Source organism: Acipenser ruthenus, chromosome 1 (genome assembly GCF_902713425.1).
Source record: "Acipenser ruthenus chromosome 1, fAciRut3.2 maternal haplotype, whole genome shotgun sequence".
NCBI lineage: Eukaryota > Metazoa > Chordata > Actinopteri > Acipenseriformes > Acipenseridae > Acipenser > Acipenser ruthenus.
The window spans coordinates 114,220,709-114,245,985 of record NC_081189.1 but is presented as its reverse complement, the minus strand read 5'-3'; the positions used below and the strand labels follow the sequence as shown (position 1 = coordinate 114,245,985).

General features: G+C 40.1%; 1 protein-coding gene across 1 annotated transcript; it reads left to right on the top strand.

Annotated features, from left to right (window-relative positions):
* The first annotated feature begins 8,084 nt into the window (after positions 1-8,084).
* Positions 8,085-23,605, top strand: LOC117420828 (transcription factor Atoh8-like). The gene is made up of 3 exons (XM_034034501.3): positions 8,085-9,200; positions 11,029-11,220; positions 22,273-23,605. The coding sequence occupies exons 1-3, from the start codon at positions 8,523-8,525 to the stop codon at positions 22,276-22,278; spliced, it is 876 nt and encodes a 291-aa protein (XP_033890392.1). The 5' UTR covers positions 8,085-8,522; the 3' UTR covers positions 22,279-23,605.
* Positions 23,606-25,277: the final 1,672 nt, after the last annotated feature.

The window sequence follows — 25,277 nt, the reverse complement described above, 5'->3', positions numbered from 1 at the left end:
TGTCCCACCCTGTACTGGATATTTTCTTTTGAGCACCAAACTTTAAGATTTAAACATCTAGCCACCTGCCACTACAACCTCCTGCCTGTTTGTTTAAATCGCACTGAACTGTGGAATATGTGCATGAAAGCGACACTATCTTTGTTACCGAAGGTGTCATGGTTTGACTGGAAGTCAGCTGCAATCCCACTGCCACAGTGTTGTGTGTTGCACTGCCATTACAGATTCTGTTTCCTGTTGGTGAGATGAGATGAGGTTGAATGACCATGAATACAGAAGAGCCCGGCTCTTGCTCGCCTCCAACCTGTTACATTGATGGCGTGACCCAGATCTCACAGATTGGTTGCAGCTGATCGCCGAGGTTAAAGGGGAGAGAAGAGTGTAACAAGCAGTGTTGTCTGCCCTGTTACACCACCTGCACATGATTTACCATCAAGAACGGGGCTTGCTAACCCATTCTATTCACTCACCACTGTTTAAAAAAAAGCCTCCTGCACTCCTTTTACAGCCTCCATTGGCTATGTCCGATTCCTCTAGTGGTCTATGGGTAGCTGCCATCGGCTATGTCCAATTCCGCTAGTGGTCTTTGGGTAGCTGCCATCAGCTATGTCCAATTCCCCTAGTGGTCTTTGGGTAGCTGCCATTGTCTGCATTCAATTCTGCCCTGTGCCACCCTTCTTAGCTGTGTAATGCTTGGCTGTAAAATGTTTCAGTTCCCTCATACCTTTGAGCCCTGCTATTGGTCTGGTTGCTCCTCGCTGGACTCTCTCCACAGTGTTGTGCAGTGCCGTCTCACCAGTTATCATACAGCCCCATCCGAACCTCCCTTGATTTGTGTTTGATACTTTTGTCTTCATAGCCAAGCATTCTGTTTGCCTTCTGTTCCCCCACACTGATTTGATGACACATTTCGGAAACTTACAAACCTGCTAATTATCTTGGTTGTAAATATATCATAATGTATACTTTTTTAATCTTTTAAACTTTTAATAACCTACATTGCCAAAGTTAAAAAAAAAACAGTTGCCATCAACATGATATGCTTATACTCCACGTACCTGATTTTCACTTATTTAAGATTTATATCTTAAATAAACTTATTTTTGTGACTGATTTATGCAATATATCATCAAGTCTTGTTTATTGTTCTGTTTTTTGGTTGCACCTGTTAAAGCCAGTGATGCATTTGATGAGTTACACACTGCCTTTCCTGTCAACACATTCCCTGCTCGACCCCCTCCAATCTGGCTTTCACCCCACATACTCCATTGAAACGGCTCTTCTCTCCTTCACGAACTCTCTACTCTCTGCTCGTGCCGCCTCCCTCTCCTCTGTCCTAATTCTCCTCAACCTCTTTGCTGCCTTTGATACAATTGACCACTCTATTCTCCTGTCCTCCCTCACTGACCTGGGACTCTCCGGCACTGCTCTTGCCTGGTTCTCCTCCTACCTCTCCGATCGCATGTACCGGGTGTCCTGGCATGGCTCACCCTCCGCCTCTTGCTCTCTTTCAACAGGTGACACCCAAGGCACAGTCCTGGGACCCCTGTTTTCTCTCTACACCCACTCCCTGGGACCCCTCATCTCCTCCCATGGCTTCTCATATCATTTCTATGCTGATGATGCCCAGATCTTCCTCTCCTTTCCCACCTGTGACTCTGACATCTCCTCCTAGATGCACTCACATCATCTCAAACTCAACCTCTCCAGATCAGACCACTGCTGATCTTCTTTATTCCTCTTGAATCCAACACCCTCTCTCCCTCCTCCTCCACCAAGAACCTCGGTGTCACCCTCGACCCCTCCCTCTCCTACTCTCAGCACATCTCGATGCTGGCATGCTCCTGTTGCTTCTTCCTCAGCAACATACGCGGAATTCGCCCCTTCCTCACCAATTTACTCCATGCAGCTCCTAGTTCAGGCCCTGGTACTGTCCCGCCTCGAATACTGCAACTCCTGGCCGGCCTTCCTACCTCTGCTATCCGTCCGCACCAGCTCATCCAAAACTCTGCTGCTCGTCTTGTCTTTTTCCTTCCTCGTTTCTCCCACGCTACACTGCTGCTCTGCTCTCTGCACTGGCTCCCTATCGCTGCTCGTATCCAATTCAAAACTCTTATACTCGCCTATCACTGTCTCGACCTTTCTGCTATCTCCAGACTATCATTTCTCCCTACACCCCCTCTCGCCCCCTCTGCTCCCCCACCTCCAGAGCCCGCTCCTTCTCCACCCTTGCCCCTCAGTGGTGGAATGACCTACCCACGGATATCAGGATTGCTCAGTCCCTGACTACCTTCTAGCACCTCCTCAAGACACGCCTGTTCAGACAGCATCTGTAAACCTCACAACTCTCGACTGCACTGAACTATATGGCACCCAATTGTACCAGTTCTTGCATCAGCTTGTACCTGCACTGAACTGTTCCATACCTTGGCACATTCAACTACTGCTTCTAACTATAACTATATCTTGTATTTGATTTTACTCTTATAAGTAACCGTACTCATGTTTTTTGCTCTTATTGGGAAATCATTCTCATCCATTTATCATACTTACTGCATGTTCTTACTGGACTTTCCTGATATAAGCAAATATTTTATAACTGCTCTTAGTCAAACTTGCTCTTATTTATACCTTAGTGTAGTCTTTATTTTGCTATTACTTAAATTTGATCTTATTGTACTTTCATAACTGCTCTTATCTCTATTATGATATTCTATAATGTGATATTTTATAATGTGATACTTTGTATTGTGATATTTTGTAACAATTGTAAGTCGCCCGGGAGAAGGGTGTCTACTAAGAAATTAATTAATTAATAAATTAATTAATTAATTAATTAATTAATTAATTAATTAATTAATTAATTAATAATATCACACTGCCCTTTAGATTAACAACAGTAGCAATCAACAGCACTGCTCAGTCATAAATATTCCAGCGGGTTTGCAGGCCTGTATGTTCTTGACCTCATTTTCTTATAAAGTGTTTTTCTTTGTTTTCATTTTAAATGAAAAAAATGTACAATGTGGTGAAAGCATTCATTGGATACAAAAGTAACCATATGTTGCTTGTTCGAGGTCTTGGGCTTTTTTTCTTCTTTCTTCTTTACAGAAGAGACCTTGTAGGCAGCCTAATGTGAAGACAGCATTTTCAGAGGCATATACACACAGACCACCTCCATTTCCCCTCTCAGCCCCTGGCCTTCAGGGAATAATTATAATGGACTGTGTATCATGAGTTACAGAGGCACATAGTCAAAACTCCACCATTATTGATGGAACATTCAAAGTTAATTAATCCCCCCCCCCCCCCCCCTACACACACACACACACACACACACACACACACACACACACACACACACACACACACACAGAGCAACCAATTGGCTGTCGAAGAAGAAGAAGAAGAAGAAGAAGAAGAAGAAGAAGAAGAAGAAGAAGAAGAAGAATACAGAATTTACATGTGAGACCCTTTAAGGAAAACTATGAATCGTCTCTTCAGAAAAATAAGGCAGGAGTGCCAGCTGGAAATGTTTACTTTGGGGGTCCAGGAGAAGGTTGGCGTCAGTCGGGGCAAAGGACATGCCAGTGGAATGCAATATCAGGAGGAAGCAGCAGGGTCACTCGGGGGCTGGCACTTTGCCCAAGAACAACTGGATGCCTTTGTGTTTAAAAAAATGTAAACAAATTAAAAAGATTCTACAGCCTTCCTTTTTATTTTTAAGATAGAAATAACCTGACTACTGTCTACTGTAGTGTGGTCTGTCTGTTAACCCTTGGGAACCCTTTTTTTTGTTCATGAAAGGGTGGTACTGGTTGTATGGCAGTCAGGCTTTCCCTCACAGCCCTGCACCTCAAGCAGAGAGTGCCTATGGCCGGAGCCAGATTCAAACCCGACACCCACAAGCTGGTGAATTAGCGTTTTTCTGTTTGTGAATTTGCTGCTTGTCTGAGGTGCAAGGGTTTCCCCTGGCTCACTGAGAGCAGTCCTCGCAGAGGTGAGACCAAACCGATCAGCCTCCAGGGCTGGGACGCAAGCGTTACTTCCTCCAAGGGGAACCTAGAGTGGGCAGAGAATAGGAAAATAAAAAATAGATAAAAGGATAGATTTGGCCAGGGGTCTTCTCTGGCCCGCGGAGAACCTTCCTGGTGGAGGATGAGGCCAGCACAGCTGGGCCTCAAATACCACTTCTTCACTGGCACCTCCGACCTGTGAGAGCCCAATCCGTGCCACTGACGTCACACGCAATGAACATGTCAAGTCGCTTATAGGTGATGCGGTTTTAAGAGACGCTGTATTTGAGTTGAGAAAGGCGGATCCAGAGGTTATGGCGTTTACGTTCTTCATATATTACTGAATACAAAAAACTAGAGAGGAGCATAAAAACTAGAGCCTGTACTTCCTCATTAACCCCACCCCTGCTCGGCTCAGAGCCAGTTTAAGATGTGTTGTGAGGCCATGTTTCACAGTGGTTCTTACTCGACTACAAATAGCCAGTGGAAAACCACCCGTACAATGAGAGTCTGGGCCTTAGGGACCTCATCACTCAGAGGTGCCAGTGGAAATGGGGTATTAGTGGGGGCAATTTTCAACATGGTGTCAAAACAGAAATGCGACCACCTTCACTACTTAACAAAACATTTTTTATATGCTTTATAAAATGTTTATACAAACATTAAAAACTCACACTGAGAAGCAACGTTTAAAATGTTTTGAGGGCAGAGGCTTCTGAAACCTGTGCTAGTTTTTATGGAGCGTGCCCTTGGAAGTTTATTTCAAGGATTCATAAAGTAAATCTAGTTTTACTAGTTTTGTAGTATTACCGTTTTAGACTGATATTCAAAGACTGATTATTGTGGGGAAGTGAGGTGGTAGCTAAGTACAACTACATTTTTAACAATCGTGTTTTATTTTCCTTATCTGAAAAAAAAATGCACAGGAGCAAAAAAGATTTCCAAAAAATCATGTTTATTATTTTCCATTCAGAAACTAAATTGCAAATCTTTCCCAAATAGTCTGCTAACGATGTTTGTTATTACTATATGCACATTACAGCTGCTTGCTGACCAGAAGCTCACTCCTCACGTGTCATCTGTGGAATGCGGGGTTTATTTGAATGACAGGAAGGAAAGTGCTCTTTCCAGGGAGTGATTTTCATATTTTCTCAGTTGCAGCAGTGGTTCCAGTCTCATGGTGTGTGATGTGCACCTGTGTGACCCCCAGCCTTCTAATTACATGGGACAGAGCCATGATGTGAAATGACTATCATCTCAGTTAGCAAGCGGGATAATTATATTTCCACCACTGAACGATATAGCATGGGGGTACAATACATGTACGTTCAGGACAATACTCGTGTCAACATGTGCCGACGTTTGCTGCCACAATGTTCTGTCATTGCTGTCATTTCAATTATTGGAGTGCAAAAGCAGAAGACAAATTCAAGTACTCTATTAGCCTGTCTGGTTGTATTAGCAGACTTTATTTCTCTTTTTTTTATGCAAGTCATACCAACTGTCTGTCAACAGCGGACAATAAATTTGAAAAGTGTAAACGGATAAACTCTCTGTCCCCAAACAAGCACAAACCATTAACAAGGTGAGAGGCTATGCTTTTCTTTGTGCTGTCAATGTGGCACTTTGAAAATAAATTGGTATGACCTATGACCTACATGAATCCTTGCAGTATCTATGTGGTTTGTCTCTAAACTGACAAAGCTACCTTCTTTCCTTCCCTACAGTGCTTGTTAAAGAGAGAGGCAGCCCCAGCACTAAGAGCTATGTTACTTCCCTGAAGGTATCAATTCCTAATATTCGAGTCAGCTAACAGCCAGTCATTCTATGTATTTACAAATATATTCAGGAAATAGTTTTCTACTAGTTTGTCTTCATCATGTCTTCACATCAGGAGCTGCTCTTCAGTTCCAGTTGCCCACCAAAGACATAGGCTAGATCGGCCGTCTTTATTAAGTGAGAACCTGTGTGTCAAGTGATCTGCCACTTTGCTAGCAATACACCAGTGCAGCCACTGCTGTGAAGATACTTTGGCTGATCTAAACCACATATTTCATGGTATGAGGTTTTTATTCGCTGCAAAAGGATGTCCCAGTAAACTGTGAGCCTCAATATTCTGTTTATACCACAAGTATATATTTTTTTAATAAATAGCAATAAAAGGTGTACATTTTTTAAATATGAAATCAATTAATTCAGGGATTATTTGAACCGTCAGACCTTTACTTTCATTTTCAACAGACTGTGCTTCGACGCAGATTAATTTTGAAACCTGTTTATGGCCTTTTTGGAACCTTCTTTTATAACAGCTTGAGCTCAGTCTGTCAATTTCAGCAGCACACCACTGGATTGAAATGTAAACACTTTCAAAACCAGTCACGGTAGGCATGTCATTCCACTTCATCCCACGCTAGATACTGTATACCCAATCTTGTGGTATAATAATAATAATAATAATAATAATAATAATAATAATATGTCTACGGCAGGCAACTAAAACTGAGGAGCAGCTCATGAACGCATAGCCAGAGCAACACAGTATGTGATTAATTGCACTGAAAACCACTAAGAATGATTGCAAACACCATCAAAAGGTAAGGGGACAGAAAGAAAAAACTAAATGCAGTTTGAGGCTGCTAACACTTCAGATGGCCAGTCCTAACAGTGTCTTAACAGTCTTGCACAATCTTAATGCTGGATACACAAACAAGTGGTGAGTTCAAACACTTAGAGCCATGAGATCATGTAACTCCTTCTGTGACCTAAGGCAAGAAACCTGACCTTGCTTCAGTCCCGACCAGATGTAAAATGAGCTGACATCCTTGTCCTGGAACACGGTGCTTATTCACTGGTTGTTTCAGGTTTTCATCCTTGATCAATTAATATTATCTGGGCTTCCCTGGGTTATTGTTAGTATTGTTATCAATGCATGCTGACATCTCATTGGTCACCCATTGTTTGTGTATCCTTATGATGTTCCAAATGTGTAATATACTGTACCTGTCTGAATGTACCATTATATTGCTACTTTATTCAATAATTCACCACGGAGCAAATGTTTAATAGCAATACATATTTGTTTCCATCAGTCCAATATAAAAATCAACAATAACGTGGTAAGCAAAATAAAATCTTGTGCATAATCACATAAGACACCCATTCAGCGTATCGTTGTGTTTTGTACAACCTCCTTTGGAGCTATATAGTTTCTAGCATGTACTAGTATGGGGGATATCTTTTGCTTCTCTAAACAGATACATTGAGGCTGCCTAATGTATAAAAAATGAATGGGATTCGCCTGAACTTGTATTTCGACAAGCTAAAAATGTAAAGGTACAGTACTGTAATATATAATATTGTATAATATTAAGTCAATGTTCTATGGCACTATACGTTTCAAAACTAGATATTATTATTTTTTACCACGTTGTCGTCCTTTGTGAGCTACCTTGCGTATTTTCAATTGTGTGATTTTTTAAACTTTGCACTTCTGCGTTTACTGTGGGTTTCTTTTTTGAGTTAGTGAATGTGAGCCCCCACTGAATTGAGCGTTGCCATTCCAGTGAGATCTGCTGGTGAGAGGGGGTACTGCAACCCAGCTGCAATTACAGCTCTTATTAGCTATGCATGAGGTCAGCTCAGCTGTGCAGACTGGGTGACTCCTGGCACACATTCAAACATGCTGTTTATTACTGTAAACCTTATTCCTTTAGCTTCGTGGGCAGGACAGGGATGTAGTTTCGCTGGGGTTTGTTAGAAAACTGTACTGACTATAAATATCTTGAAAGTCGGTTTGGACCAGAAAACGGGTCTTGCTTGAATATTTTCTATCTATTTTTGTCTATTATTAGTATTATACTGTATCCAGCTTTAAAAAAAAAAAGGTAATAGATGACCGTTTAACAAAATAAAATAAAATAAAACAGCACAAGAATAGGCCTACGTGAAGTGTTCAAAATAAGCTCGTTTATAAAACGATGCCTGGACAGGCTTTAAAAGTAGGCGTCTTTTGGCTCGTCACTTATTTTTTGGTTTTTAAGGGCGTGTAGATATCTCGTCCACACTTGTGATTTGCTGGACGCGGGGTGCTGAAAATTTGCCAGGCAAACGCAGCACATTTAAACGCCTCACGAAATTTGAGTTCTCTGGTGTGTTGTGCAGCCGTATGTATGGCTGACTAGCAGCAGGCGGCATTCTGACTGATCTTACCAACAGGGGCTTCTGTGTAAGCTGATGCTAAATAAACACAGATGGATCTCCGTGCACATTCACAAAAATGCTGGCAATGCGGCAGGGATTTCAAATGACACTCTGAATCTACTGGAACCACACACACACATACATCCCCACTGCAGGCAAGGCAAAGGACTCAAAATATACAAGCCGCCGCCAGCAATCTTAGAAGATAAGATTGTGCTGCAATTTAAAGAACACAGACTTTTTTTTTTTTTTTTTTTTTTTTGCTTTCAGTTTTTACAGGGACTTTACAAAACAAAATTTTAAAAAATGAAGGACCCTCAAATTATAAGTGAAGGAGACTGGAAAGCCCTGTGTGCTAAGGAGATCCACGGGATCAGGAAGATGAAAAGGAAAAGCAGGGATGCGTTGAAACATTCAAACGGCGTTAAAAGTTTTAGACAGGACCCAAAAATGGATGAGGATTTGTTAAGTGGTCTAACAGAAACGACCGGTCAAAACTTGCATCACGAAACTGTACAGAAGAGGGCTTTTGCTGCACCTTCAAATGGCATGGATAATATAATCGACTTGAGGAGAAACCCGAGCACTTTTATTGATATGAGGACTACAAGTTTACCCGCTTTGACGGGACAGATGGATGCTGCCGCCGCCGCCGTCGCAGCTTCTGTATCAGCAGTGTCGCCAACGAAAGAAGAATTTTCCAGATCGGTACAAGTCACCGAGTTTGAACATCAGCACTCTTTGCAGTCGAGAATTGTGTTGTGTCAGCGTCCTCCAGAAAGCCCGTACTCTTCAGTTTCACAGGAATCGTACATAAATAATAATAGCGACCCCACCGCATCGCCTAGGAAACGGCTGGGTGAAACTACTGGCGTCGCCACTGAGATCAAAGCTATTCAGCAGACAAGGAGGCTGCTGGCTAATGCGCGTGAGAGGACCCGAGTGCATACCATCAGTGCCGCCTTTGAGGCTCTTAGGAAGCAGGTATTGTGATTATTATTCACTCTGCAATGGGCATGTTACCCTGATATGACTCCGGGACTTTCATTTAATTTATGTTTGTTTTACATATTTGTGTTATTAAAATGACAGGTTAAATAGTCCCTTGTTTACTGTACCCCAGTGCTGAAAACAGTACCTTCTACTCCCCTGACATTTAATAAGTGTGTTAAGGTCATTTAACGGTTAGATGCAGAACCACAAAAACGACATGAATCTGTAATTTCAGGACCGTTTTTGTTAGTAAGCAGCAACATTCCTGCATTTAGCAAACAGTTTATGACAGCTGCCCAGCTGTCACTGTTTCTAGGTCAACATAAGATTTGGACAAGCCTATAGATTATAACGAAACTGTTCAACACTGTTCAACACAAGTAATGAGACAGTGAAGATTCAATATGAGTCCAAAGGGTCTATCCTGAGCCAACCTTCCCCTCTCCCTGTGGGACACTGAAATATTTCAACTCCCAGTGCAAAAATAATATCTGCAAATTACAAGAGGAAACAATCCAACAAGACTTAATCTTTGGTGATTTATAAAACAATAAAAAAATAAATAAATAAAAAACTGTTCTTGGTAATTGTCTGTTAATGGTGTTACTGTTGATATAAAATCCACGCTCAAGTTGATCTTTACTTGTGATAGTATTTTTCGACAGTATGCTTTTCAAACCTGGCCTTCTACTGTGTTTCAGGGTGTTCTGTGTGAATATGAAGTTACAGTAGTAAAGTTGTCATGGAACTTGATGTAACCAATGTGGAAATTTCCAATCCCATCTGCTTTTCAGTACAGTGCCTGCTGTTCAAAGACACTGCCTACCGCAGACAGGAGACACAGTGAACCCTATAGGCATACCCATTGATGACATAATAGTGTATGTTTAAATAAAACAAGACATTCTTTCTGGCCATAAAATCTTTCAATTACCATGATTGTTGTCTTTTTTCCTTTAAAGTTTGTAAAAGAAATGTTCCAGTTTGATGGGTCTTAAGAAAAAGGGCTCTGTGTGTCCTCTGACAGTTCTTATTCAATTAGTGTCCTTTGGGAGAAACTATAGTACACTTTCGATGTCTGTTTTCTTACTGGATTTCTGTAAACTAAGACCTGGGCTGAGGAATCCATCAGGACCTATTTCATCTTGGCTACCAGAGTGTTTATCAGCTGCCATTGATCAGGTCTATAATGGCACCTGCAATATGGAGGTGAAGGGTTTCTTCAGCCCAACACATTCCATTACTTACTCCTTTTTTTAGGGATTTGCAGGAAAAGTGGTGACATTGGTTAGACGATTTTGAATACAAGTAACAAGTATGTGTTTCATTTCATTATGTGATTTCCATAGTTGTGGTGCTTTGCATTTATTTTGCTTACAAAGGATTGAATACCAGATGGTTTGCTTTATGGAAACCCCAAAAGCAATACTTTAGATATTAAAATATTCAAGCTTCTTTTGTTTTACCATTTTCTTTTTACTGTGAACTCAGTGGACTGTAGGTTGGTTGACTGGCTGACAATGACACATTTATCCATTTGGCTTTTAACTACCTTAAAACACAACTTTTTAATTTTTAGCTCTAAAACAGATAGACAGATTTTATTACATCATTCTCTTGGGCAGAGAGATTGAAGGACATTTATTAAAAGTGAGCCAAACTCATGAAGCACTTGCAGTATGTAAAAGATCTGTAATGTACTTACTGTTACTGTACAGCATATTTAGGCTTATTTTATTGTACAGGGGAACCTAACATGTATTATTGTTCTATGTCTTTAAAAATGTAACTATGTCTTTTGTTCTTTCCTTTTGTTCAGGTTCCTTGTTATTCCTACGGTCAGAAATTGTCCAAACTGGCCATTCTGAGAATAGCCTGTAACTACATCCTCTCCTTAGCCCAGCTTGCTGATCTCGACTACACTTCAGATCACAGCAACACAAGCTTCTCAGAATGTGTGGAGCAGTGCACAAGAACCCTGCAGGCAGAGGGCAGGTCCAAGAAAAGAAAGGTATGGGTTTATGCACATGAGGACTCAGAGTGGCTCTAAAAGAAAGGTATGGGTTTATACACATGAGGACTCAGGGTGGCTCTAAAAGAAAGGTATTGGTTTATACACATGAGGACTCAGGGTGGCTCTAAAAGAAAGGTATGGGTTTATACACATGAGGACTCAGGGTGGCTCTAAAAGAAAGGTATGGGTTTATGCACATGAGGACTCAGGGTGGCTCTAAAAGAAAGGTATGGGTTTATGCACATGAGGACTCAGGGTGGCTCTAAAAGAAAGGTATGGGTTTATACACATGAGGACTCAGGGTGGCTCTAAAAGAAAGGTATGGGTTCATACACATGAGGACTCAGGGTGGCTCTAAAAGAAAGGTATTGGTTTATACACATGAGGACTCAGGATGGCTCTAAAAGAAAGGTATGGGTTCATACACATGAGGACTCAGGGTGGCTCTAAAATAAATGATGATTCAGGGTGGATCTCTCCTTTGCTCCCCTCTGAGAAAACTACTGACATTAACTGCTCAGTGTGGACACCATTTTTTGACAACAAATACTTCAATTTCAGTTTTTGTTGCCCATCGTAGATAAGGATTCACTGCTGTATATGAACAGTTATTTTTATTTTATTTCGTAAGTAAACTGTCATTTTTTCCACGTTGACATGGTAAATGAATGGAAGGTCATTCCCACTCACAGACCGAGTTTCCGGTCTTTTTAAAGTATGCAATAATAAATCCCATCAGTGGAAATATTTGCTTTGTAATAGTGCTTGGCATGAACTAGTAGGGCGGTTGAAGTAAGGCAGTCTATAAGTCTACACCTAAGCTCTTATAAACCAGTCCTTTCTGTTAATACATTTTCACTGGGGACGAAAGAAACGTCCCCAGTCTCAGTTGATGACAGCATCATTCTGCAGGCTGCATCATCAGCATCAGCATCAGTACCATTACCTCTTAATAGTCATAGTGGGATCTATTCAGTTGATCTAAATGGACCCTTACATTTTTGTGTATAACAAATTTTGTGATGGGTGGGCGCAGTACTATAATTAAAAATGAGTTAATAACAAACAGGCAATTTTACAGCAAGCAACTTTTCTTTGACAGACTTTCAACATGAAGTCTTTCACAAGGTCTTCAGGTACCAGCAATCCTTAGCCACAAATTCAGAACAGCGCATGTGTTTTTTGAAATGATACAGAATAGCAGCAGCAAAGTCACAAATACATTCCAAAGATCCAATTAAGTGAAATCATCAAGTGTCTTTAGAAAGGAAACTCGGTGTTCAGCCAGCTTTCTTACAAATAGAAAGTGTCATGAGCAAATAAAAGGGGAGATTTATGTCTTTGTGCAGAGTTTTATGACAATGGGAGTTCTGTAAACTTGAACTGAACTTCCCACAGCATTCTCCTGGATCCAGATGTCATGGCTTACAATCAATCACTGGAGTTTTTAATGTATGAGTAAGAAGCTGGCTAGAAGAGGTTTCATCTTTACATTAAAGCCTTAACTAATATCAACTGCCGCTGCTGCTGCTAGTTGCTTTTCTTCAAATCTTTATTTTTTTTAAATACTCAATTAAATGTATTAAGCATGTAAGTATTTTGGTCAAGTAAAACATAAAATGGAAAGATTGTATACCTCATTTATTTGCAATGCAACTACAAATGTATACAATGCAATCTCGCTATTATTACTATTATTAGTCGTAGTAGTTGTAGTGTTTGTGTGTAAGCATGGTATGTGATGTTACAGTAGCACTGTTTATAGCACTATATAATCCAGTAGGAAGCTCATTTTGGTTCTTACTGAGTACAGATGTTTGCTGCTGCCACACATTTTTATTATTATTATTAGTAGTAGTAGTAGTATGACACTAAGTGAACAACAGCAAACAACAGACCCAACTGTGACGCACAAAGTAAAGCTCAGCACATACATTAGATTGGATTACATACAGTAATAAACAAACTGTTACATATACAATGTAAAGTGAAATGTAATCTTACTGTGTAAAAATAATGCTGAATCAGATCATTAATCTTTGTTAAACTATTTAAAAATCATGACCTACAGACCAGATGTTCCCAAACACACAGTCGAGTTTTTCTTTAAAGAGAAATATTTTTTTTCTGTTGCTATAGTATAATATTGTGAATATCTTCCTGCATTTGGAAATTCCAGGATTCAGGTTTATATGACTAAGTGATAATAAATAAAATTTAAATCTTTGTCAGAACAGTATTTGCTATTGTTTAATATATTCAGTGTCAGTTTTAATGTAAGCTATTTCAAAAGGAAGTCAGCACATCAGATTAATTTGTGGCACTCTCATAATCCAGATGTTCAAAGTTCGAAATCTGGAGTTTTTCTTTTTTACTCTTTTAAATAGTAATACAGTAATAATAATAAAAAATGCATCAATAAAATGAGCCGATTGTTGTTGCCTGTTTTTTGTCAGCTATAGATTTTCAAATTACAGATTTAAAGTTAACAAACTTCAAACTCTAACCATCTGGCCACCATCCAGGTGTTCTACCAGCTGTGTATTCGACTCATCTGGCGTTTCATTGTCCTCCCTTTAAGAGACTGTTTCCTGTTTTCTATAAGCCGATGTTCAGATAGGGGATGCTGTTCCATTTGGCATTGTTCTAAACGCTGATCTTGTTAAGTTAACCTGTTAATGCCTTAACTATGAAAAAAGAAAACGATAAAAGGGATCTGACCGTAATGGAGGTTTGCCATGTTAACATTTTTTTTAATGACCTGATGGTGTTTTTATGTCTTTTTGCAATTTAAACTAAAATGCATTCTACGTGGACAAAAATATATTTTATTCTGGAAAAACAATTGGAATCGAATGATCACTGCGGACACGTTAGGTGTTTTAAATAATAATAATAATCCCACTTGATTTTTTAAAATTCATGTTTTACTGCAATAGTCGGCCTAAAATAAGGTGACCACTTTTGGTTTCATCGTAAATGCACGCATCATGGTCAGTATTCCGTTATTCCGTTTCGGCGGATGATGATCTGTTTGCCGTTTCCACGGAGCCGAGATCCACTCAACCAGTTCAACCAGCCCTTCCCGGGCCAACTCCACCACAACTTCGGTCGGCGGTATTACCACTCCAAACTTCTCTGCCCAGATGTCTGCTTCTCCTGTCTGCCGTGGCTCCTGCCTGGCCACTCGTTCCTCCGCAACTCCTGACATCAGAGACTGGACCATCTCCCGGCTCCAGCTTTATCTTCATCGCAACAACATCCCATTCAAATCTACAGCACGTAAGGAGAATTTGTTTACTTTATTTCTCCCGTCGCTGGCGCTATGACGTCAGCACAGATCGTTGCTATACAGCTCGCCCCTAGTAAAGCGTGTCTACATCCGGAAAACTCCAAAGGCGGGGCCACAGCACCTGTCAATCAAAGGCTCATTCAGCAGTTCCTGAGCATTCTGGCTCCAACTATAACCTTTCAGGTTACCTCCCCTCACTGCAGGCGTCCAGCAGGCCCCTGCAGTGACCTCTTTGGCCACTATGGGCATCCAGCAGGCCCTCATAGTGATCCTTTCTCTCTGAAATGCTTTTCTTTCTGCTCATCAGCAGTTCTGAGCATTTGTATCCAGAGACTGTGTTTACAGTTAGGAGCAGCTGCCTCCACGATCCATCCCAGGGTTTCGACACCCGCCACTGTTGTCAACATGCAACTGTAACCTTTCTGGTTACACCCCCTCGTCACTGCAGGCGTCCAGCAGACCCCTTGCAGTGACCTCGCTGGCCACTATGGGCATCCAGCAGGCCCCCATAGTGCTCCCTTCTCCAACTATAACCTTTCAGCTTCCCTCCCTTCACTGCAGGCGTCCAGCAGGCCCCCATAGTGGTCCCTTCTTTGTCAAACGGTTTTCTTCCAGCTGATGGCTTCAACAGGGCCCCGCAGCCCCCTTCTATTACTTACCTCAAACGGTTGCCCAGCAGGGCCCCGATTTTCCATCCACTCTTCTGCCCTTCCCAGCGGTCCTCCAAACGTAACCTTTTAGGTTACCCTCCCCTCACTGTAGGCATCCAGCAGGCCCCTGCAGTGACCTCCCTGGCCACTATGGGTGTCCAGCAGGCCCCCATAGTGGCCCCTTCTCTGTGAGATGCTTTTCTTCTTTCAGCTCATTGGAAGTTTATTCAAAACACTTACCATTTCTGAGTTCATTCTAGCTCTAGCCATTTCAGGGACATTATATGCGAGTTCTATCCCGACCGCCTGTGCGAGTTGGATAATTGTATGGCGATCATTTTACACATCTCAGTTAGATTCGGAGGTTCCCATTTCTTTGAATACCACAAAGCCTTCCCTGCCAAAGCCACTGCCCGTCTCCAACAATGGAACCAGAGGATCTACTGGGGTACACTGGACCAGTACATAATCTGGTTTTCTGCTCCATGGCCCGAAGAATTCAGCACCATTCCTTTACATGATCACTCCTCGTCATTGTACAAAATGTATCCAGTTGCTGTAGCCGCATTCCTTTTGGGGATTTAAAAATTCACATTACATTCAACATTCCCTTCCCTTAATTTTCAGTGCCCATAGTATCATCCTATATTATGTCCCTTAAGAATAGAGCTATAAGAGTTTCCTCCATCAAAATTTCAATTTCCGGCTTCTGATTTTTCTACAAACTCATTTTCGGCATCCCAGCTCTACACTCAGCAACTCACAGATTTCACTAATCCTGAAAGGGCTGTGTGGCGGAGTGTCCCGCCCCTATATATTTATTTATTATTATTTGTATTTTTGTTTGCGGCACAGATCAAAGCGCCGCATATTTGTTGTTTTTTTTAATAATTTAAAACCCCGTGAGGATGCGTGGCTGATCAGCTACCGATTATTTAACAAGCTGACAGTCACGCATCCTTACTAAACTCGGGCAGACTGTGGCCGAGGGGTAATAAGATAATTAACAGCTAGTTAACCCCTCGGCCAGAGTATAAGAACCTGCAGCTGTCCGTGCTGCGGGGTTGAGTGTACAGAGGAGAGTACGTGGAGCGGAGAGAGCGAGGCGAATAAGAGAAACAACTGCTAAGTATCTGCTTATTTGTTTATTTTTATCTGTTTGGCCAACGTGCCCTTTTGTTTTGTGTTGTTTGTTTAAATCTTTTGTTTTGTTTATTTAATTAATAAAATCAGCTGAACGCCGTGGCGTTCAGTTTCACCCGCCCATCCACTGTTTTGGTTCAGTTACTTCCTGGTCCGTGACGTCACCACTGCAAGCCATCCTGCCACAGGCTGTAATGATCAGAATCTCTTTCTCCCCCTGCCTGCCTACCTATCACCATCAACGTACTTTCTTAAGCGTTACTAGCCTGCCTGGAGGAAGGGCAATCAAATCAGCCATGGATTCCCAGAGGTTTATTTCCCAAAAATGGGTTTTGTTTTCCTCTCCTGCGTGCTGATGATCATTTGTTAAAGGTTGGCTAAACCTTCAAGTGGGCTATATTCAATACTAATCGCGGCACTGAGACCGGTCGCTGGTGCGCGGTGAGCCGAGGACACCCTGGCCGACCTAACCCTCCCTCCCCCCGGGCGGTGCTTGGCCAATTGGCGCCGCCCCCTGGGAGCTCCCGTCCACGGTCGGCTGTGGAATAGCCTGGATTCGAACTTCACGACATCCAGGCTATAGAGCACATCCTGCACTCTAGCGAGTGCTTTTACTGGATGCGCCACTCGTGAGCCCCTATTGTGATTGGTGTTTGTCCCGAACTACTGAAATTAAATTTATAGTTAAAGTTCAGGAGGAGGGACAGACACCATTCTCTGCGTCACCAAATTGAATCATTCAATTTACACATTAGCTAATTAAGATTGTTAGCACTATAAATACCCTCTTTACTTACCTCTCAGTTGCATTTCAGTTTCATCGTAATCCACCACCTCCCCATCTCCACCTTTTTTAAAAACAATTTCTAGGTTTTATCAATGGGAGTCTCAGCCTCGTCCAGTAGGCCAGGCAGCGAGCCCTCAAACCAAGTTAGGTTTGATGCCAAATGAATGTGTATATACAACATACTTCTCTGTAAAATCGCATACTGCGCATTCTCCACAATAAATATTTGTACTAAAACATTTTGTGATTGGTGTTTGTCCCGAACTACTGAAACGTATGTTAGTGAATAATACAAAATAATTTATGAACTAGTTATTTTCACATTTGTGAAATTCATATTGTAAAAATATTTTACAAGTTTCAGAACATCTTTTATTTCTTTAAGTATACATGTTATGTTGTTTTTAGTAATAATGAAATACAATAGTTTCAGGTCGCCCATTTAATTTCTTTAAAAATGTATTTCCATTGATAGTTGATACTGTATAAATAGTTTAAAACAATTACAAAAAAAGAATCACATCCTCATTTAATTTTACTTACTTTAAAAATATCTAAATAAGCTGCCTAAGAAGCAGGAGAAATCTCGTTTTAATTTGGTGACCCTTTAGTTTTATTTCTGTGTTAAATGTATTTTAGAAGTAGTATATTTTATCTTGCAAAGTATAAGAAAAAAAATAGAGACAAAGATGAATGTTATCTCTTGCATGCATGTGATAGCTATATAAGGTATTTTATAAGTATTTTACTTTATCACATCTATTAGTTTAACAGAAGAAAAACAACACAATGATAAAAACATATGTTTTTCCTTCAGCAAAAGAGGCAAATGAGTCAGGGCTTGAATTACTGGGGGGCTGGAGGTGGGGTCGATCCCTTTAAGATTCTCCAAATAGATTTATTTACACATTTCCTTTTTAACATGTTTTAAGCCAACGGGTATCACTTAAAACAGACAGGAACGTATTAGAAACGTGTTAATTGTATGATGACATTTCCTGCCTTGTCTATGTAGTTTTTCAGTACCAATCAGTGATAATGAGAAAGCGTCTCTGCACATTTTACATAGGCTAATGCGTATGCTTATACTAAGGAAGATTAAATAGTATTCATTCATAACCTTAAATAGTAATAGTTTAATAGTAGAAAGTAGCTGGAAAAATCCCTAGTATCTATTAATCACGGCACACTAATGATCCAAGCAGAAACTGCAACAGAAAAAAAATATATACAGAACAAATACCATGTCATACTAAATGCTAAGAAATTAAATATTTTGAAAATATTCTATGAAGTAACTATTTAATAAATAGAAATATTGAGATGTGTTCACTTTTCATGCAGGAAGGGCCTGGTTTGCAGATTGGACACTGGAGGATAGCATAGAGATAGAGTGAGATGGAAAGTGGAAATCAAAGAGAGAAGGTGCAGTTTCTTAGGCAGAAAAGGGACTAGATTTGCAGCAGTAATCAGCAATAAAATAGATTCTCGGAATTTGATATTATTGAATTGCTAGTGTGTAATGTAATATACTTGTTGTGTAGAAATGTAATTACAAAGACAAAAAGATGGCTTATTCACAAAAGAGCTTTTGAAAGTAAAAGATTCCACTCTGAACATCACCATGAGTCTCTGCATTCACTTTCAATATGATATTAGATCAAACATTGCCAAAGTGAAAATAAAAACCCAAGAGCTTCCCTGTAGCTTGGAAGCTGGAAATTATTCACAATATTTCCATACTGTCCCAGTTTAAGGACTTAAAAATCTGGTCACCTTAGTCATCATTATACAAAATAGTCTGTGCTTTTCCACCACGCTTGTTACGAATGTGTTCCTGCATTGCTCGGTATGTTCAGCACTTTAATAAAAGGAAAAACATTATTTCTAAAATGCGCGTTTAACTCTTGCATTGCATCCCAGGACACGATGCAAATGAAAGCGAGATTGTCTGTATTGAGTTGTTTTATGTTTATTTCAAAATGTGTAGATGAATCAGCTGATGTGTTTGTGTTTTTAGTCGCAATATAAATATAATTCTTGCGTGCGGCGCCTTTTGCACCGTTGGAGACGTCAAGATGTTAAGCCTAGTGCTTTGTATACTAACGTGTGTGTGTGTGTGTGTGTGTGTGTGTGTGTGTGTGTGTGTGTGTGGACGTGTCGTCGTTGTTTCTTTATATTAATTTGCCTGTATAATAGCCAGTGTGTTATCCTAGTGTAAGCTGATTCAGTAGGAAGCTAGCTGATTTTTTTTTTTTTCGCTCTGGCAGTCCCAGACTCCAGATGTTCAGAGCTCTAGTTGGGAAGTCCTGCTGGCGCCACTTAGGGCAGAGGGCAAGGGAAAGGCACGCGAGCTGGAACCCAAAGCACTCACTCACCGCAGGACTTGGCACATTCCCCAGCTCGCGCTGGCACATTCCCCAGCTCTCCCTTGGCCATCTGTTCCAAAAAAACACTTTGAAATAAAAAAACACTCATCATCACTCAGGATACAACACGGAGAGCAGCTGTTATAGAGGCGGGAGTGGGCCGGCATGAAAAATCTCTTTGTTACATTATAGCGGGTCTGAGAAAATGAAAAAGTTCTTACAAGCCGTGGCTCATTAAAAATGTTTTGAATGACAGTCCTTATGTAGCCCCATGATTTATTTAAAATGAATGAGCTGTAGAGTTAAGCACATTGTTTTGATTCTCAATTTTATTCATTTATTATATAGTTTATGTTTAAATGGTTATTAGTAGTAGTAGTCGTAGTAGTACATCTATGAGTTTTTGTATAAATAAGCAAGCCAGAACTACAGCTGTAAAAAGAGATCAGATTGTGAAACCTCGTCTCACAAGGGAAACGTTAACACAGTAACGTCTTGCCGAGGCTCTGGAAACGTTAGCCAGTTAACGTTTTGCTGGATCTACCACCATGCTGTGCGGCTAAATTACCACATAACCCCAAATCTGTGTCTGTTACGTCACCTTTTCAGTACTGGATTGGTTTCAAACGATCATTATTTTTTTAACATATTTTGAATGTACATACTGAATGTGTTCTTAAAATGTATTCGCGTTGAGAGATATAAATTGTTATAGGTATGCTAGACATAAATTATGCATTTGGTATGACCTAATTGATGTCGGTTTGTTTGTTTTTGCTCGTAATTCTGAAATTAACACAGTGCATCCATGGAGTTTTTGAGAACAAAACCTGAAAATTCCAGAATTGTAGTTTTGGTACTTTTTAAAATATAACAGTTTTTGTAAATTGACAGTCTGGTTCTGCTTCTGAGAGCTGCAGCGCGGATTTAAAGCGACATGTACCGAGTTTCAAGCACTTTTTCAGAACCTCGGCAAGACGTTACTGTGTTAACGTTTTCCTTATGAGACCAGGTTGGATTGCGAGGTATTCTCTCTTTTCATACAGTTTACAAATTGATGAAACGCCGATCTCTGCTTTAGCGGTTAACTCTCCATATCGATTACTAAACATACCCGGCTTTCAAATCTCTACCTGCTCAACTTTATAACGTGTCTGTTGCTTTTTATTGCTCATTTTATCGCTCATTCGTTTTTTCTTTATGTGTTTAACGTTATAGTTACAGTTTTGTTTTACTGCTGTCTGATTTTATTTCTGTCAAAAAACAACCCACGTCTGAAACATTTACAGCTGTATTTTCTATCCGAATAATTATATATATATATATAAATTATCCAAATAGTTAGAAATAAAAGTATGAAAAACATACAAATATAGTATGGTACAGATTACTATTCGCTTCCAATTGGATTATTTAGAGTAACTTATTATTTATTAATTTTGTCAAATTCCTTAGTCAATACATGCTGTTTGTTTCTCTTTACAGAAGCCTGCTCATGAGAGCTGCACTATTCTAGAATCACATTTCTGATCCATTCTAGAACAAGTCAAATTCTTGATTTGTGCTGAACGCCTTTTTAGCAGCTGCTTCAACCCAGCTGGTAGAACTTGCTGTGTACACTCTGTCAGTTTGCTACAAGGTTACAGGTGCTAAGGGAATTGCCTGCATGTGCATGTTCTGTATACGTAGCGGGGTATAGTGGTTACATTTTCAGGGGCCACATGCTTTCTACACATTAACAATCCTACGGCATTCTTGAAAGAAAAAAGGGGGCCCTGAAAAATTCTCCAGTTAACTTTTGCAAAGCCGTGCTTTCTTTTTTTTTTTTTTTGCTTCACACAACACACTACCTGTTACATAAGCCACACATATGTTACATAGCCAACTATTTTGAAATGTAGTTGAGGGACTGGCTTCAGTTAGGCACGGTACAGGGGGCCCCACTAGAGCTTCTTCTCACAGCTCTGCCAGTGCACCTAATCTCTGCCCCCTGCAGTTAGTCTGAGCCTCAAACAGACAGTTAAGAGACACAAAACTAGTTCCACACATTCAAACCCAGGGAATGCAGAAGTGAAAGCCTGAGAGTACCCCTTCCTGCTGCTCCATCCCTGAAACGGTGACTCATTCCCCAAACCTTTTATACAGAATGTTGTTTTTTTCAGCCCTTTGGCATGAATATAGGCTGTCGAAAAAATGAATTCCCCATCCTTTTACTTGTCAGTGCTGATTATCTTGCAGCCTCAGTAGCTCCCCTTATACATTTCTATAAGTCCAAACTTACTCTTTAAACATGTTGGTGTTAAAGCTGCTACTGTTATTCAAACTTTTAAACCAGCTCTTTGAACTGCGATCGTATCTGCTGGTGTCTGCTGCTGGCAGAGTTTAATTTGAACATGATAAAGGGAAAAGAAGTCATGATTGACATGCATTTCTCCTCCAGAAAACTAGCACTTCCTTCCATAGAAACTGGGGTAATGAAATAGCCATCCTCAGTCTGCCCTCTTTAGGTTTGGCAGCTGCTCATAGTTGCACAGAAGCAAAGAGCTACCAACAGCAGTAATAGGAGGTTGATTAATAGTTTGTCAAAGTTCAGCGTAGCTTTTTGTCAACGTCAGTCATGGGCAATGAATGGGTGAGGATTAAATGGGTGTGCATGGGAATGTTAACTGTATTACTATATATATATATATATATATATATATATATATATATATATATATATATGTATATGTATATGTATATATATAATGCTACTGTTCCATCTGTGTGTGTAATATTTCTTACATAAATGATTTATTTTATTTGTAGGAGTAGCACGAATGAAGACAGCAAGTCCATGGAACTTCAAACAGAGAACTGGGTCCCGGCCAGCCTTGGCAACAACTGTTATTTTCATAAAATCTACTAAAGACTTTGTTTAAATTTACACAAGACAGCACTATGCAGAGACCTTCTTCACAAACTAAAAGACTGTTAACCATAAGAAGACTGGTTCATTTTGCAGAAAAGAAAGCTATATTATGACAGCACTTTCCTTTTTCTTTCTTTTTTTTGTTGGTTTGTTGCTAAGATATAGGAATAGGACCTAGATGTTTGTGTTGCAGACAGTCATGTTTGTATACTCAAACAAAGACATGGTTGTGTATACTCTTTTAATAGCTCTTACAACAGCTTTTAATAAAGGGAATTATCCTGCATAGAACTGTTACATAGACCTATCTAAGGACATTTTACAGCTGACAGTTTGGTCTAATTGTCATTAATCTACTGAATCTATTAATCTGTTGGAACAGTTGTTATTTTTTCCGGTTTTTTAATCTATAGGCTTTAAGTAGCGTAGCAGGTTGTATTAGATATTCCTTGAGATGATTTCATTCACTTTGTTGAGAGATTCCCTGAAGGTACAGCATCAACGTGGGAGCACTGAGCGATGGATATCTCCAGATTGAAGCTCACATGCCATGTTCCTCTGTCAAATATAATGTGCAAATTCAAAAACTAGTTGAGTTTTTTATTCTTCTACTAGCATCGAAATAATAGTTGAAGGGAACTGCAAAAAAAGGTCTGGTAAGAAAAACATGATGACCTAAGGTGGTGTACTGTTGTGTTTGCATGCAACAACAACCCTATAGCAAACTATTGGATTGTGAGCAGAAGCAAGTGAAGGGCTAGTGGCAGCGAGAAAAGAGCAGGATTCCTGCTTATTCTGTATTGTGTTATCCAGCATTTCAAAATGATAACGCATTTCATTAACGACATCATGAGTTCAGGTTTAGGTGATGCTACAGATGAATTCACTCGACTTTCACTTCGCTCCCTGAGCTTTGAGAGGCATAGCTGTAGTTTACACAGGGGATGCAGGGGTACATGTCCCCCTCACTTTGTGTGGAAAAGTCCTCCTCACATTGCAGCAGTACTAAAACATTTTATTTCTCAATAATTTATTCATATATGCTAATCACTAGTTAGAGGTCTCCACTAGGACCGAGTGGAAATGCAACTGAAGCAGCGTTGGCGCACAATGCAATAAAAATATTTTCTATTTGAACATGACAGCAAAGGCGCCAATCTGAATGAAATTAATGTTTATTTTAAATGGTATTACTATATGCCCAGGTACAGAAACTGCCCCCCCCCCCCCCCCCCCGCTTTTGAAACCAAAGTTACGCCACTGTTGAGAGGAACTTCTTGACTGCTCTGTGCCTGATGATAGATGGTGCTTTTGAAGTTTTATCATCCCTTAGCCTCCTCAATTTACCTGCTTACCATATTACCCATCCAACAGAATCACTGGGCGAATTGCACTTTTCCAAAGGACGCCCTGTTGCTAAGCGGATATGGCGCTTGATATAAAGAAAGTAGTTCCCCAGTTGTAGAGGTTTAATTTAAGTTGAAATGTACCACACACACACTGCATTATTGGACATGGGAATGGCTTTAAACAACCCTCTATATACATCTGTGCCAACATGTAATACAAATATTTCAACCTACGTTCATCATTGAAAGACAATTGCAACTGTGTGTTTTATTGCTGCAAGAGGTAGTGTTTGAAAGACAAATGCAACAGTGTTTTATTGCTGCAAGATGGACCAACAAGGCAATGCATGAGTCGTTTTTCCAGAGAACATACAGTCCGAAGCTGACAGAGCAGAGGCTGCTTGTGGGTGTGCTAAAATATACCTGATTCTCCAAGGAGACGCATTTGCATAGGGATCCAATTCAAACACAAATCCGTAATTCAGACATAAATGCAAGAAATAAAATGCAAGAGGCATGTTTCTAGCAGTCCTACAGCATTTGAAGAAGGATACACTAGACATGTCTGCTTTTTTGCCATTTCAAGTCAGCAAGTGACAATTAGCTTTGTGCAATGTACATTATTTGTAAGCTTTAACCAAAGATGTAATGTTTGGGGGGGGGGGGGGTGTTGTAAGTAAAAATAACTGTTCTCTGTTATTGTATTGATTGTTGGTGGGCCCAAACTACCTTTTCAGCATCTGGTTTGTTAAAAATGATTTGCTTTCTCTTTCTTTTCTTAGGCTTTTTAGACATTCAAAATGTTTGCATCTTGAATTGCAGTCATCTTTATCTTTCACAAACAGCATCAAGATGTTTTGCCCTCCATTGCAGTTTAAACACAGCCTACTCTGTGTCTTTTTATTTTGCTTTTGCTACAGTTTTGTTGTTGATAAGAACAAAAAAGTAAAGAATTGTTTTGTATTTTTTATTTTTAAATATTATTACAAACTGAATTGTGTTTCTTGATGTCCTTCAGGTTCTCCCACAGATATGCACGTACAGCGTTTGGCTGCTTGGCTTATTATTGCAGGGTAAAACTTGGCAAAGGGAGATAGTTTGGTCTAGCAGTTACTGTTGTAGAAAGCACAATGTATTTCTTTGTTGTTTGGTTGGTTTTCATATGCAGTGTGTGTGTGTGTAATGAACAACCTTCGGTTTAGCTGACTGGGTTGACTACCCCAAAGTTTACGAACACATCAGGAATGGAGGATGTTCAGAAGCCTGAAATGTCAGTATCTCTTGAACTTGTATTATTTTCAATGATTAATGCAGGTGTAGTTTTTGAACAAAATCAATACATTTTTAACATACCGAGTAATAATGAGACAACAAAACAAAAGAGGCTGGAAAGCAATGTGTAGATGGTAAAATTCTCAGCATCTGACCTAATGGAGTTATAGTGGGGTTTGTAAACTTTGAGGCTATTCTATAAAATGAAGAGATGTCAGCCCATGGGAGACCTGGCTTCTATCCTTATTCATTATGCCATGCATTGTCACAAATGCTGAAGT

Excerpts from the sequence above, each read along its gene's own strand:
- LOC117420828 (XM_034034501.3), top strand. The coding sequence starts at position 8,523 with ATGAAGGACCCTCAAATTATAAGTGAAGGAGACTGGAAAGCCCTGTGT. Across the intron at positions 9,201-11,028 it reads TTGAGGCTCTTAGGAAGCAG|GTTCCTTGTTATTCCTACGG; the intron begins GTATTGTGATTA and ends CCTTTTGTTCAG.